Source organism: Aphelocoma coerulescens, chromosome 10 (assembly GCF_041296385.1).
Source record: "Aphelocoma coerulescens isolate FSJ_1873_10779 chromosome 10, UR_Acoe_1.0, whole genome shotgun sequence".
Classification (NCBI taxonomy): domain Eukaryota; kingdom Metazoa; phylum Chordata; class Aves; order Passeriformes; family Corvidae; genus Aphelocoma; species Aphelocoma coerulescens.
Window position 1 is genome coordinate 17,246,973 of NC_091024.1, and position 15,215 is coordinate 17,262,187.

The 15,215-nt window shown below is 38.1% G+C and overlaps 1 protein-coding gene across 13 annotated transcripts in view; it reads right to left on the minus strand.

The window, feature by feature from the left end:
- HERC1 (HECT and RLD domain containing E3 ubiquitin protein ligase family member 1) overlaps nucleotides 1–15,215 on the minus strand; it is a 101,840-nt gene that overhangs the window by 28,236 nt on the left and 58,389 nt on the right. For 11 of the 13 annotated variants that reach the window (XM_069026134.1, XM_069026136.1, XM_069026133.1 and 8 more), the window contains exons 26-40: nucleotides 11,872–12,143; nucleotides 11,331–11,546; nucleotides 11,121–11,241; nucleotides 10,453–10,690; nucleotides 9,362–9,555; nucleotides 8,278–8,433; nucleotides 7,937–8,043; nucleotides 7,603–7,713; nucleotides 7,345–7,521; nucleotides 6,483–6,722; nucleotides 6,206–6,289; nucleotides 5,211–5,731; nucleotides 2,921–3,696; nucleotides 2,028–2,226; nucleotides 936–1,096 (exon numbers count right to left, since the gene is read on the minus strand). In XM_069026134.1, coding sequence (XP_068882235.1) covers nucleotides 936–1,096; nucleotides 2,028–2,226; nucleotides 2,921–3,696; nucleotides 5,211–5,731; nucleotides 6,206–6,289; nucleotides 6,483–6,722; nucleotides 7,345–7,521; nucleotides 7,603–7,713; nucleotides 7,937–8,043; nucleotides 8,278–8,433; nucleotides 9,362–9,555; nucleotides 10,453–10,690; nucleotides 11,121–11,241; nucleotides 11,331–11,546; nucleotides 11,872–12,143 — 3,573 coding nt within the window. The remainder of the gene's footprint in view (nucleotides 1–935; nucleotides 1,097–2,027; nucleotides 2,227–2,920; nucleotides 3,697–5,210; nucleotides 5,732–6,205; nucleotides 6,290–6,482; nucleotides 6,723–7,344; nucleotides 7,522–7,602; nucleotides 7,714–7,936; nucleotides 8,044–8,277; nucleotides 8,434–9,361; nucleotides 9,556–10,452; nucleotides 10,691–11,120; nucleotides 11,242–11,330; nucleotides 11,547–11,871; nucleotides 12,144–15,215) is intronic. The other 2 variants (XM_069026138.1, XM_069026142.1) reach the window with 2 other exon arrangements.

Sequence of the window (15,215 nt, forward strand, 5' to 3'; positions counted from 1 at the left end):
AAAGAACTATTTAAGCAATTTCTACTGTTTTCTTTTTTAACTATATTAAATCATCTATTCGATCTATATTTATGTAGTCTAGATAAAGTCATCCTTGTCCAAATCATTGAGATTCCCAAATGGTGAGATCACTATATATTCCTCTTACAGTACAGAAAGAGACCTCAGCTAAACTGGGAAGGTATCTGAAAAATCTCTTTGTGGATGATGGCTGTATGATGGCTGTGCAGAGAGTCATTCAAGGGGTCTGAAGAGGTCAGTTACTGCCCCAAACCCACAGTTTCTAAAGAAAACTTTTATGACTTGCCATAAAAGTGATGTCTCATCAGTGAAGGCAAAAACGTACTATCAAACAAACACTGTTGTAAAGACACTATCGTGACTAGAAGTACGTCATCTCATAATTAAATCAAAAAGAAAAAAAAAATGAGACGTGAAACTGAGCACATCAGTTGCTATGCAACACATGAACCACTAAACTCCCCAACTAATAACACAGATGTAAAGGCAAGAATAAAAAGTACTGGTTGCATGTACCATAAAATACATCAATTCCTGTTTTCTTTGTGGTATGTGATCTAACAAAAGCTAGAAAATTAGTGCACTTACCAGCAGCACACAATCAAGGAAACAAGCTCAAATCAGATGAACATTTTGAAGTAATTATGAATTATACTTCATTATTGTTTTACACATGCAGTTTATAATCCAATCCACAGCTTTTAAAAACTCATGTCATTTGCTTGATAAAGCCTACAGCTAATAATCCATATTCTTTTGTCCTAAGATAGTCACTAAAAGCTTTTCAACAATGCTTTGCATCTTAGTCTGCCTTAAAAAAAAATTGTGTTGGGTTTCCATCCCTTAAAACACAGCCCCATAACTCCTGTGACTTTCCTAACTTGTCCCCATTTCTATTACACTGACAAGTTTACCTGTGCGATTGGCAGGCCTTGCAGACTGAGAATCTGGAGAAGTCAAACTTTGTCTCCTTCCAACTTCATCGGAAGGAGATGTTGGCAAAGAAGATATTGGAGGAGTCTGAGCACGTCGTGCTGGAAGTACAGTTGTAGTAGGATAACTGGAGAACATTTGCCTTGAAAAAAGAACAATGTACACCGATATTAAACAGAACTATGCTGAAAAAGGTCTGACAGAAGAAATACATCAAATTAGAGTGCACTTGGCAAATCCTACTTTGTGCAATTGAGTTTTGCAAGTGTATGCAACACATACATTGAGGCAACAGCTCATTCCTACCAACTTTATCTGTACAGATAAGTTCTAAGCATGCACATAAAAAAACCCCTCACAGACCAGGAGCTGTCCTAAGAGATAAAAGATAAATAAACATTTTTCCCATTTCCATGGTGTGTTCAGAACTTAGGCTGACTAACAAATCAGGTGAGTATTTGATTTTCACTGTCCTAGTAGGAAGACATTGTTTTGGCTCTTATCAGATTATATCTGCAAAACCTCTGAGAATTAATAAACGTAGAAAAGGATTCTATGCAAAGTAAAGCAGATTTCCTTTAACACCACAAATTGCCTCTGCAAATTCAGTAGTTTATCTTCCCTTTCAGTATGTACGGGTAAGTTGAAACAACATCTTAGCTTACAGGATGTTACCTGCCAACTAAGATCTATTCTAGTTTGAGAACCAAATGAACATTCATGAAAAATCTAGAATTTCAGAGATTTATAATTTTAACTCTGAACTCATAGATCTATAATTTAAACTCATGTACCAAATAAACATGAAAACTGAAGGACAACTTGAGGAGAGAATTTTCTCCTTAAAGAATTCAGGTATTACATTTAGATACAGTGTATAGCAAAAGCTTAACAGCTTTCAAATAAAAAACTGAAAACCTGCAAGACAAAGTACCATTAAACTGTGTCCTCTTCAGAGGCAGGTCTTGACAGCATTTTCAAAGGCTTAGGCAGCTAAAGACATGTATTCTATATAAACCAGACACCTGGCTCCCTATACCCGCAGAATCATATATGCTGATAGGGTATTTTACCTCAGCAGACTGAGAGGCATAACACCAGGTGATTCTGAAGCTGGAACTGTTTCTGTATCAGTTACTGGAGTAGTAGCAGTGGTGGTATCCTCCAGAGAACTGCTCATGAAAGACGTTGTGCTAGAAGCAGAAGGGCTGGTTGTAACTGGTGTTTGGGCTTGCTGAGACTGGTCACCTTCTTCTACTTGTTGCTCCACTTCTGCAAGAGAAAAAAGGATGTTACAGCAACATTCATATAATTGTGTAGATCAAAATAGTAGTCATGGCTAAACTTTTAACTTTCAAAAACAACTACTGTTATTTAGAATTCACCCCAGAGAAAGAAAGGGGTGTGCAAATTCTGCCACTAACTCACGGACTTGTGTACAGAAATCACACCAGGAGCTCTTACTGTTCTCACAGCGATACAAGGTAAATAAAAAACAAACCACTTATGCCAGACTTTATGATATTCAGATTTACGGTTGTAATAGCTACGATTACTATCAAAACAGGCAAAAGGGGAAAAGGTCTTAGATATAGAAATAGAGATGATTAACTATAAAGCTATTTTTAACTCAGCTATATGAGTGGCATTTTTAAGGCTTTTGTTTGTTGGTTTGGAAGTGCAAATCCTCCTGAGAAGTATATACAGTACTGCTTGATTTTAGAAGTACTAGAGACATACTAAAAACTTTTATTTCTGATTAATATGCATTCACTTTTTATTAAAATAAGGAATTAGAAAAAAGGCAAAATGTCAGTATAATATCTTTAAAACAGTAAACAGAGCTTTGCAAAATTTCTCTGTCCAATTAAGATTCCCCTGAATTATAACAACTACAAAATGACAAGACTACGTTAATTGTATCATCATTGTTACTAGTAATTTTATACTAATTTTGAAAAGGTACCTTGTTTAAGTCTGCCACCAAACTGGTCCTCCAGCAGCCCATGAACCACTAATTTGTAGATCATGGCTTGTGCCCGCTCCAGGTCTGCCAGCCCCAGCGCTCTCTTGATGGGCGAGCGCATGACCGCCCGTTTCACCATGTGCCGCATCAGGAACTGCAGCGCAGCTCGCATCTCCACGTCCTCGTGAACCACTGGGGAACTGGCACAGTCAGAGTTGTGACCATTTTCTGCCAGTACTTTGGGTATTAACAGCAGCTCAGCATACTTACTACAACTAAGAAGAACACTAAGTGACTTCATAGCACCAAGGTAAAGGTAAGACAGCTGTACAGCTCGAATTTCTGACTGCACTATATCGTGACTTCTTGGGGTGTGTTCATGATTCTTTTTTCTTCCCTCAACGGGTTGGTGTTGGGATTCCATACCTAGTGTTGATGGTTCTAAAGAAAAGGAAACAATTTCATTTTCCGACTTAGAGGTTGTAGCACTGTGTCCTTTGTTATCATCAGCACTTTGGCCTAATCGTGTATCTGATCCAACATCACCCTCCATTTTCTGGTCCATCTCCCCTTTATCTTCAGATTCATGTCTGTGTTTTTTCTCGTGTCTCTTGGTACTTTGCTTTCCTGTATCTTCATGAATGCCAGTCAGATAGGTAAGGTCCAGCAACACAGTAGCTGTCAGCCCACGAAATCTTGCAACATCAAAAGGCAGTGGTTCACAGGGCTCCAGATTATACAATGGAGTATCACTAGGCGACCAAAAAGTTGGGAAGCTTTAATAAAGATCAGAATGACACAGGAAAAAGCAAGTGAGGGAGAGACAGGAGGAAAGTACAGGAAATAATGTAGGCAAATAAGATGTAAAATATACTTAATAAAACAAATCAATTCTAAAAATTAAATGAAAATAGGGGAAAATGAGGTTATGATCAGAAAACAAGGAGATATGGTTTCAAAGCAAATGCAACAAAGCATACACAGGTTTTCAACAACAAGCACTGAAATACAGAAGCCCCATAGAAGCTATCCATTCTGTGCTGACACAGGCTCTGGATATACTATTTACTAGAAATATGTAACAGACTTTTAGTAGGAAAAATTACCTTAAGGTAAATATCATCATACCTGAATCTGAACAGGTTTAAAAGCTTATAAAGAAAACTCTTTAAACATTAAGGAAAAGCTTTGATTGACCTCAGCTACTCATCACCAGGAGCACACTACTGATATCTCAGGACAATTCTGTCTCTGGTGTGTCAGGACAGATCACCTGGCGAGGACAGTGACCTTTAAAAAGCACGGGTCAGAAAACCTAACACACACATTTATGTATCTGTCCATCTATATTCAGTGATATTTGCTGGTACTATCTAGGACTGTTACACTTGACTAATTTTCACTTGAAACAAGACAAAAATTCACCAGCCTGTATTTCCATACACCTTGTATTTTCCAAATATCCAGCAGATAAATGACTTTTAAATCTTCCTTTTATTATCCCAAAAAGTTTTCACATCTTACAATGTAAACATATACCTAAAAATAAAAGCAAGCTTTAGGCTGGTTTTAATTCAGAAGGTATAAAATGAACCTAATTAAATGCTTTACCAAAAGCTTGCCTATGTTCAAGTGCTGTTCCACTTCACTCAAATAAAGCTTTGAATTGTTTTAAGGGCATTCTTACTTTAAGGCTATACTGTCACATGGGCATACTTGAAAGAATTTGTATCTGGAACTAAATCAATTGCACTTCAGTATATTTAGTTAAAGTGACAACAGCCTTTGCAAAGACAAAACAGACATAATGCTTCAACAGCTGTAAGAGTAAAGTGACCTTTGCTATTTCAGAACATAATTGTAACTGGTAGGAAAAAAAAAAATCACTGTTCAACTTCTTCAAAAGACTTCCTCAGCTATAGGCTGAAGGAGTTCAAGAAATTAAGTTAATCAACTCCTTTCCACACAAAAACACAGGCAATTCCTATGAGAGCAGCAAAAATCTCAGAGAAGCTTCATTTCAGTTTCCTTCCAGGCGCTTCCCCTCTGAATGCATCTCTGCAAGACAGGTGGAAAAAGGAGCATCTCCTTTTCCAGCCTTGAGCTCTCTAAGGCAGATGGGAAAATGAATGAACACTACTTCAAGGAAGCATTAATTTCAATACCACTGAAGTCTAAACTTAAAGTAATTGATCAACATGACTCTAATATAAAGTATATGTTACTTCTGAAGATTTCCAGCCACAAACCACTACTACTAGACTGTGAAAAGCATAGGAAATGGGCATACCTGATTGTAATCTCTGCTTCATCCCACTGGACCTTGGCAGAGGTACTGCCCTCCTTCACCACTCCCAGCAGGGTGGCATGACGGCCTGTTTGCTTGTGGACACATCGACCTCCAACTCTGAGCCCGGCATCCACTCCACCAATGACTGCTAGAACAGGCCACACCTCCACACAGAGCATCTTCAGCTGCAGCTCTGAAAGCTCTGCCAGGCCATGCCGGCTGTGCTTGCTTTTCTCCTCCTCTTTATTTTCTTTCTCCTCTCTCACCTCGTTCTCTTCTCGGCTTTGAACAGAGCGACTTTTCTTCAGTTTTTGACCTGCTTCCTTAAGACATGTTTTGATTTTATTCAGTCTTTCCATCATTTTTTTATTAATGCAGTGCGTCCAGCGGTCTGTGCGATGCAGGATGCGAATGAGCTGGATCGTGGCTTCTGCCAGCACTGCAGCAACAGGACTGCAGATGGGGTCACCAGGCAGCAAATCTCTTGGTGTCCCACGCATCTGCATATCACAGATCTTCACCTAAGTGTTTGAAGAGAACAATTTACAAGTTATCTTCTCAACATACCTGAATAAGCTCTTATAAATACAGGAGTCTCCTGCTGAATAGAAATAGTTACTAGCATTGTCTTTTTTTTCCCCCTGGAACCCCTAGGAAATCCACCTTAACACTGAGCAAAACCTCCATCCTTCAGATTCAACGACGCCAAAATTTCATGGTTTCTCACACAAGACTATCTAGAAATCCTAATACTACATTCTCCTTGGTTTCTGGGGAATAGAATTTTTGTGTAGAACACTAAGTCTTTAAATTTATTCTAAACAATAAAATACATCTTAAATTTACAATATGTTACAGTAGTTAAAACACTGTGTATGACCAACACTGTTTTGGTCAGTAATTCAAAGCAGCACCATACAGGCTGCTATGATAAATACTGACTTCATCCCAGCCAAAACCAATATGCCTACACAGACAAACAAATTTTAAGTTACCTTCTCTCCTGGGTTACTGCTATAGAACATAACACAAGGGTATAACTCAGCTGCATCCACATCTTCAAAAGCTAGTTTGGGCTCCTGGCGAAGAAATAGAACAAAACTCCTTCAATCTTAGAACACCTCAACAAGCAAAAACATGAAACATAAAGAAGATATGTCTGTATTATAAATCATCTAAGTACTGAAACTGCCACGTTTTAACTCTAATGCTTATCCACGCCGTATTATCATTACAAAAAAAAACACCAAAAAACCAACTGATGTTAAATACCTCTCCATTTTTACCAAAGGAAATAGTTCTTGCTTCCATATCTAACACACATGTGATGAAATCTCCTTGGGTAAAGCTTGATAGAGTCAAAGTCTGCTCTCCATTATGATAGAGGTTGCCACTGTAGGCTCTGTAGAGCCACATATCTGAGGTAGTGCGATGGTTGAAGTCATGCACTGGCCAGCGAGACACTCCCACACAAGTGCCTTCATTGCCTCGGTTCTCCTTCACAATGTAGAACTAGCAGGCAAAACACACACCCAGGGAAAAAAAAATCAGGAATATAGACTTTTACACAACAAAGAAATTAAAATCTTCCTTATATATATGTATGTCTACTCAACTGTTTTTCACAGAAGCTTTTAATAAGAAAAATAGTAAGTTTATATGGTAAAACCATTAAAAAATCACTCCAAATGATGTATTAAACACTGTTCTTGTAGTCAGGCCAATGTGTCTTTGTGAAATGCTTTTCTACAAAAAGAAAATCCTAAATCTATGTAATTCAGTAGGTAGGTTTTGCAAAACTGCACATGCATGCTGATTATGGACCTTAGGGACAAGTACCATTACCTCTAGAAATACACAACACACATTCACAGTCTCCAGCCTGTGTGTTGAAATACTCAAAATTCCAGCATTCAAAGCAGCCACAAACTCTTCCCTTTGGATTGAAAATCACAGAATTATTTAAGTTGGAGAAGATCCTTAAGATCATGGAGCCCAACACTACATGGAACACTGCAATTTACTCAAGAATCTTGTCGTAAACGAAAAGCACAGGCAGCTGCTGTTAATAAATCATAGCACATTTCCAAAACAATGTAAGAGAAGGTAAGAAATTCCTATTTATGCAACCTACCTTCCACTGGTAACACCCAGAAGTAACTCCAGTGGATGCTAAACCATATCCTTTGCCTCCACTTCCATGAGTTAGAATCTGCCCATTCTCCACTATGCAGCACTGAGCTTTCTCAGGATCAAAGGACACTTCCTGGATGGGAAGATTCTCGTCTTCATCCTCAGACTCTCCTTGCTTCTACCAGAAATAGGACAAAACATCTGTGGTAAATGTAATTCAGCTGCATTCAGTCATGTGACAAAGTACAAGCATTGTTACCTGGAGCTTCATTTCTTGCTCTTTCTCCTTTATTTGAATTGCATGTTTGGCCTGGGCTATCGGAGTCTCCCACATGCAGTCAGACAGAAGTGAGAACAATCGTTCAACAACCTGGCGCATTGGGACAGAATTCAGATCATTATAACTCCAACATGAGGACAACAGTAACATTATATTGTTTTACTTTGCTTTGTAAGTATAAACATCAAGATATTTAGTGCTCTTAGATTAAAAAATAACTACACTGAGCCTCACTTGATTTGGATTTTGAACAAACCTATGAAACATTTATAACTTTAAAAGACTTTTTGAAGGTGTAAAAGTTTATAGAGACCTGAGCCATTTGGTCATCTTCAACACCAGATTCACAAGCAGGTAACACAGCTTCTAGTACGTGAAGTGCGAGCAGTCTAGTCCTCAGATTGCCAACCAATGGAACTCCTGAAGATGGAACAATGTGTCAATAATCTTAACATTACTTCTGCTTCAGGCCTGCCCCTGGCTCCATGCCCCCAGTGCCCCAGAGTGCAATCCCTGCACACGTGTACTGCAGTTAGTTTGAACCGTTCACTATGAACATTCACTATGTAATACATGTTCTAACAGGGCTTAATTTTTGTAACTGCACTACACAAATGCAAAGTAACCATGGAGCACATTTTGACACGATCATACCTGAGCAACACTTCTGGGAAGCAATGTTAAGAAGGACTTCTGTCCACTTTGGAGATGCCATCTTGGACTGAATTGCTTTTGAAGACACAACTCTACGCAGGAAAACAAGAAAATCTCCCAGGTGCAATTCTGCTGCATGCTGCTTTCGGAGGGCAGCTAGGAAGTTAAACCAAAAGTTTTCATTACAACCTTAATATTACAATTTGACTAGAAGTCCTGTTCTGCAGGTAAAAGCACAATGATCAGTTATTACATGGTGGCTGGCTGTTAACTTTGGCTGGCTGGTGGGTGCCCACCGAGCTGTGCTCTCACTCTTGCTCCTCAGCAAGACAGAGAGAGAAAATAACATTAAACTTTTGTGGGTCAAGGTAAGGGAGGGAGACCTCTGTGGGAAGAGCTCATATTCTGATTCCTATTCTGATTCCTGATTATCTTATTAGTTCATTAGCCATTGCATTATTTGTAAGTGAAGACAGTTAAAAGCACAAACAAAAACATATGTACACTTAAAACCAGGCTACAATTAAAAATTCTTCAAACTCAATTTCCACAGAAATTCAAAATGCTCATTAAGGGACTGCAAGCTATGTGAGGATACCAGTATTTCAGAAAATCTTTTGTTGCAGATTTTTTCATAAGACACGGTAGCGTCACTCTCCTGCCATCCACTCAGACTGCAAAACTGCGTAATACAAAGCAAATACAACAATTTCCTGAATAAAGCCATATTTATTTGTGGTTTGGAATTGAGGTATTTAAATTCCTATGACCACATTTATGAAAAACTCTACCGCCACCAACTCATTTTTCAAGGAAAACTGTATTCTCTTCCTAATTCCAAACCCAATGAAGTAATTCTTATTCTCAGCCTGCTCCTATCCTTGCAGCTTTGTGCATTGATTCTATATAATTCTAAACTGAGCACAAAATCATTTGATGACTTTAATCTAATTTACAGAGTTAAAAATGACCCGACAAAAACAAACACACAATAGAGTGGATAAGGACCTCAGCATTCAGTGGTTTCTTCTATTATGTTTTGTGGTATTTTAGAATTGCAACAGAAATTACGCAGGATAATTACCTCTGAAGTCTCTCTTCTCATTATCACCATTTGAATCTGCCTTTTTTGATTCCACTTCACCTTCCTCACCTTCCCCTTCTCCAAAGGAAGCCATCAGCATCACACCAGCTTGTGATAACAAGTTCTTCAGCTGGCTGCATAATAAATCCAGCAAAGATTGCACCACCTTTGGGCTCAGTTTATCAGCATAGGTTCTGTACACACACACAAAGAAGTAGCAGTATTTGAGAGCTGATCCAAGGAACAATAATTGTAGCAAGTTACTCTTCCCCATCCTCCACCATAGGCTTTGATTTTTCTTACTATTTTAACCCTATTTTTAAACGCATTAAAACTGTCTAATCTTTGGAGTCAAAGGATACGTTTTCAGTACTTTCTAAGTAAAAAGAATAACTTTGTTAATTAATCATAATTCCAATGCAATTTCTAAAGATGGGGTGCTGTTTCTATGGGTTTGGGGGGGTTCTTTTGGTGTAGGATTATTGGGCTTTTTCACATAATAGATCTGGCAGGTAAATGCAACATATTGTACATACACTGAAAGGAAGATGCATGTACCGTATATATCAAACTTCAACTAGAAAATACTTTCTCCACTGCTGTTTTCTTTACTGAGTAAGACTAAATACTTAAGTATTGCAAGGACTTTCCATGCTGTCCCACAGTCTAGCAGAGATGACTATTCCTCAGAAAACTATTTCATATTAGGGAAAGAAGCACAATGTCAGGCTCTGAGGAACATTATTAGTATTGCTTTTACAAATGACGTTTATACAGCAACAGAAAGTCTCATCACATCAAATGAACACACTTACATACAAAACTGACGTAGCGAAGTGGGGATTACCAGAATATGGTGTTTACAAACCACAAAGTTGTGACTATTCAGGTCCACACACTCGCAACTGAAAAATACTTGTTCGTCTTATTTGCATCTTTCCTATGAATAATGTGACTACTCTTTCCCCCACTTCTCTTTCACTTATGTACTCCTGAGCAACATTTATTGTCCTAATGAAAGCTTACACAAAATTTTTCAGGGGTGCTGATAAGCTCAGTGATGAAGTTTCTCAAAAGCAAGGGACACTCACCCTGTGGTGATAGCCAGGATCTGCAGTAGTCTCGTGCTGGCTACTTTCAAAGCTGTGCTGAGCTGAGAAATCCCAGTTTTGGGCAGCAGCTGCAGGGGCTGTCCTAACATGGTGTCTGTGCCGCACAGCTGGGACAGCACATTCAGCAGCCCAGTGGAAATGGCCAAGGAGACATCAACGGGCTGATAGTGTACACTGAGAGCAAAGACTGTCACCAACAGAAGACGCTGTTGTGCTTCTAAAATTAAAATACAGTTGTTTTTAATTAATAGGATGTTCAGAGTAACAACACCAAGACAGAAGAACAGCAGATTATTTCAAAATACAATTTAATTAAATTATCAAAGAAAGAGTGAGTCTTGTCAGACACTTTAAGGTAGTCTTTCTGATAAACCACTGCATTCCTCTAACTCACTGTAACTCTGTGTCAAAACTGTCCAAGGAAGAGCACACAGATCTAGTTTGTGATATAAATGTTCTGAGGCTAAATCTCAAACCAGAATCTTCTCTCTAAGGTAAGCATAACTGGGTGAAATATTCTTTTACAAAAAGTAGATAGATATTCAGTGAATCCTGGTCACTAATATTGAAGTCTGCCTTGGTAAACATACGATCTGTTGTACTGTATGTTAGAGAACACCTGGTTTGGAAATCTGCTCTTTGCTTACCTATGTGATGCTTATTAGCTTGCAGAGCTCTTTCTAATGTAGCAGATAATTGCTGGTAAATTTTGTGCACAGCCACCTGGATTTCAATCTGAATACTCCTCTTCGCTGCTCTGATACCATCCTGGGCCAGACAAACAAAGAGATATTTTGAGAACTGAGAGATTTTTATCACTGGGTTATTTAAACAGCAAAAACTGCTGAAGTACACACCTGGTAGTGATGCAATCTTACACTCTCTCCTTTGGCCCCTGCATGTACCACAGTGCCCAGACCAAAGCAGCCAGCAAGAAACTGGAGTCTAACAGAAGTAAGCAGTGAAGAAGACTGAAATCCTGGTACTTGGCGACTTCCCATTAATGGTACACAGCCTTTCTCCTCCATACCTGACAGAAGCACTAAAATCTGATGAAGTGCTTCCAGACGAAGCTAAAAATAAAGGCAGGCAAAAGACAATATTAAATAAGTAGCTAGTACTCTTAGAAATTGAAACTGGATCATACTGAACTGTAAGCAAGGATGAATGGGGTCACTGTTTCCTCCTCGGCACATTTTTTTAAGAAGGGAATACTTTTGGTTTTGTTTTAGAGTTTATTTACATGAAGTTCCCAGTTCCAGTTAAGATACTTAACAGAAAAGAAAGAAAAATGTCTTCAATAGATAGAATTTAGAAAAAATAGATAAATTTTTTTAAAAAATCCTATAATGAGCATAATATAAGAAGAGTAAGAAGAGTTGTTAAAATGAAATTTACCTCAGCCCTCAACTGCTGCTGCTCCATTGCAATTATTGATGCTTGTGGACTGGTGGACATACTTTCCTCTGGTTCCTTAAAGCCTGGGGAGTTTCCCACATCTCCACTTACAAAACTGACAGCATTTTCAATCAAAGTATGAACTCCAAGGGATCTTGAGAGATCAAAATCAGACTCAGCAAATGAGTAGGAGGATGTGTATAACCAATCTCTGCTGTGTTTCAGTCGAACCCACGAGTCACTTAGGGAGTCCATTTGACTGTGTATTGCTCCTGAAGATACACACAGGGAAGCTCATCAGTTCCAATTCAGGTAACACATTTTGGCTGTAGGTAAAGACTGAGCTGCTGCTACTGATACAGGTGGAAAATGAATATTCATGTTAATTATACCATGCATTAAGCAACTTAGAGCAAAACACTTGATTTAAATTTACAGCAATATCCCTAAAGATAAGGCTGTATTTCGTTTAAACGTTAAGCACTATTGCAACACGCTGCCACGTGAAAAAGCAAAAAGAAGCCACTCAAACTGCTCAGCTTAAAGCTAGAACACTGAATAAAAAATGCTTTGCAGCTAAATGACAACAGTACAGAAAAGATTTTCTACCAACACAAGTTATGCACTTGGATATTTACTTTGAGGTTTAAATATAAAGCAAGAGTGGTTTTGGTTTTAATCAAGCCACTCTATTTCATAGCCTTGAAAAAGCACAATGTTATTTTGAATGAAATATTTACAGAATTTGTGACTGCAGAAGAGAACAAAAAAATTTTTAGAATAATGCAGAACATGTACTTCGACTCAAGATACATGCATGTATATTAAACACTATCTAGAGTAAGTGTTAGATCTGTGTCATCTGGCAGTTTCACAAGTCTGTTTTCAAGTGTTTCCTAGGACATCAGCACATCATTACCTGAAATTTTACTACCACTAATAAATGGACTTCTTCAAATGAGCATCAGTCATCAGTCTGCAGCATTGGAATTTATCACCATAGGTTTGATCTCATTTCCAAGAGTTTTGCTAGAACTCTCTCCCTGGCACAAATGAGTGCCATGCCAGTCAAGTCATAATTTCATTAGCAGTTAATTGATAGGCATCAATCAGTATTTTCCTCCTTTTGCAAGTGCTGTTTGCCCACTTGGAGCCATGCAAAATATTACAAGAGGGCACACTCTGCTCAGAAGAACTTCCCATCTGTACAGAGAGGCAGTATCTGGAAACCTTTGTGGAAACCTAGACTATGCTTAAATTCACTTTGAAATTTTAGTCTAGATTATTTACATAATGTACAAAAAATGTTTAAATATTTATCTACCTTTGGAGAATTGCAACCTGCTCACAGTACTTGTACAAATCTATATTACTTCAGTTTTAACCATCTTTCTGCAAGGTATCAGCCTCAAACATTACTAAACATAGCCATTTTCAGGGAAAAGTCACACAAATTCACAGGAATTCATCTGCTCAAAGCTTGCTTTCATCAGTAAGGCTGAGTTCCAATGGTAACAGCCAGATCCAAATTTCAGGGCCTCCTTTAAACACTGCCTACCTACAGCAGCTGCTCATAGGAACAAAGACAGACATAGAGGTTTTGAACTTGGGCTAGCTTTCCCAGCAACCTACACAACTTTTTTCCTGAAGTAAAGGCAAAATGCCATTATTGTGCCAACAAGTCACCTGGCAGGTCACAATTTGCACCTTCATGCAATTTACAAACTCAAAATACTGTGAAATTTTGCTTCTCTTTTGTAAACCAGGTTACCTTCACTTAGTTGCCAAAAAATTTAATTGTCAGGGCTATGAATTACAAAAACCTATTCACATCCCATTCTGTTTTCAGTGAATAGTGTTAATGTGCATTTGCATAGTATTCCCTACACTTGCTACTGAGCAGACTGCTATGGCTTCAGAAAGAACCATCACAGCGCCTGGGTCATGCAGACTCAAGTTTATTTTGGATAATGGAAAGATTAAGTTCAAACACTACTTTTCAAGTGCAATCTAATTTCCTAATCTCTGCTGCTTTATGTAACATAGTAAGATGACAGGGTTTACGGAGAACAACCTATTTTGTCATGTTTACTATGAAAAAAATTTTAAGAAATTCTGTTACTCAATTTTACAATTTATAGCTGGCAATAATATTTAAAACAAAAGTAAAGACAGATCACCTTACTCTAATTTTAACATTCCTGCTTAGAATAGTTGCTTTAAAGCTTTCCTTTAAAATCGAAGTTACATGGGAAGTGGCAGGTGAGAAACAAGATAAATAAGACAGAACAGAATAAGTAGGTGCTAAAATACTCAGTTCCATGTAGGAAGCAGTTTCCTGGCAAGTGCACGGTGAACAGAGGCCAGGGAGAGGATAAATGAAGCCTCAGATTACCCACAGGAAGCACAGCTAAATAATTTCCAAGTCCACAAAATGCTGCCTATACAACTGCTCTTTCAAAAGCCCCCATAAGCCCTCCAACCTTTGTACAGCAGGAGAGCTCAAAGCACCCCACAGTGACTTCAGTTTCCTCCCCTCCACCTGCCCAACACTGCACTATGCCACAGCACAGAATCAAAGCATTTGTAAAGAAAAAAAACCAGTTCCAGTGTCTTAAATCATAAGCTAAAGGAGACCTTCCACAGATTTACAGAACATCAGAAGAAAATTTAGTTTTGATAGGCAACAAACCTTGTAAAAAAGAAACCCAACCAAGTATTAATAAAACCCTAAATTATTTCATATTTGAAGAAATGATGAGGTCTTAGCTAATTGCTTTAGTACAAAATGCAAGAATGTTTAAGTGTAAGACCAATGTAAATTTGCTTCTAATTTGGAGAAAAGTACAATGATTATGAGTTACAGATTAAATGTAAAACAATAGCGGTTACAATTGAAAGGCTAGAGTTTAAACATAAATATGTCAGAAATCAAAGGAGCATACTTCAGAACTACAAACATTTAACAATTAGGGCACAGAGACCTAAAAGTAATTTTTTTTTTCCTCTTGATGATATATCAGTAGAAGAATCAAATGTATGACTACGTTGGAGCTCAGCTTGATTCTGTGTAACATCAATCACACAGAATTGATTGCAGCACAGCACTTCCAGAAGCCTCTACAATCACATGAACAGAGCTGCACAGACGAATAAACCTGAAGCTTACAGTAAAAAAAAAGTTTACTTGTCCTTATAAGCCAGCTTATAATAATGAGTTTTCTAAATGAATGTGGCACAGCTGCAATGCACACTTTATAAAACAAAAAATATGTAGGGAAGCTATAGAGACAAAAAATAAACATGCCATCAGTTACTTGCTTGAAGCTCTTCTTTTTTCTGGG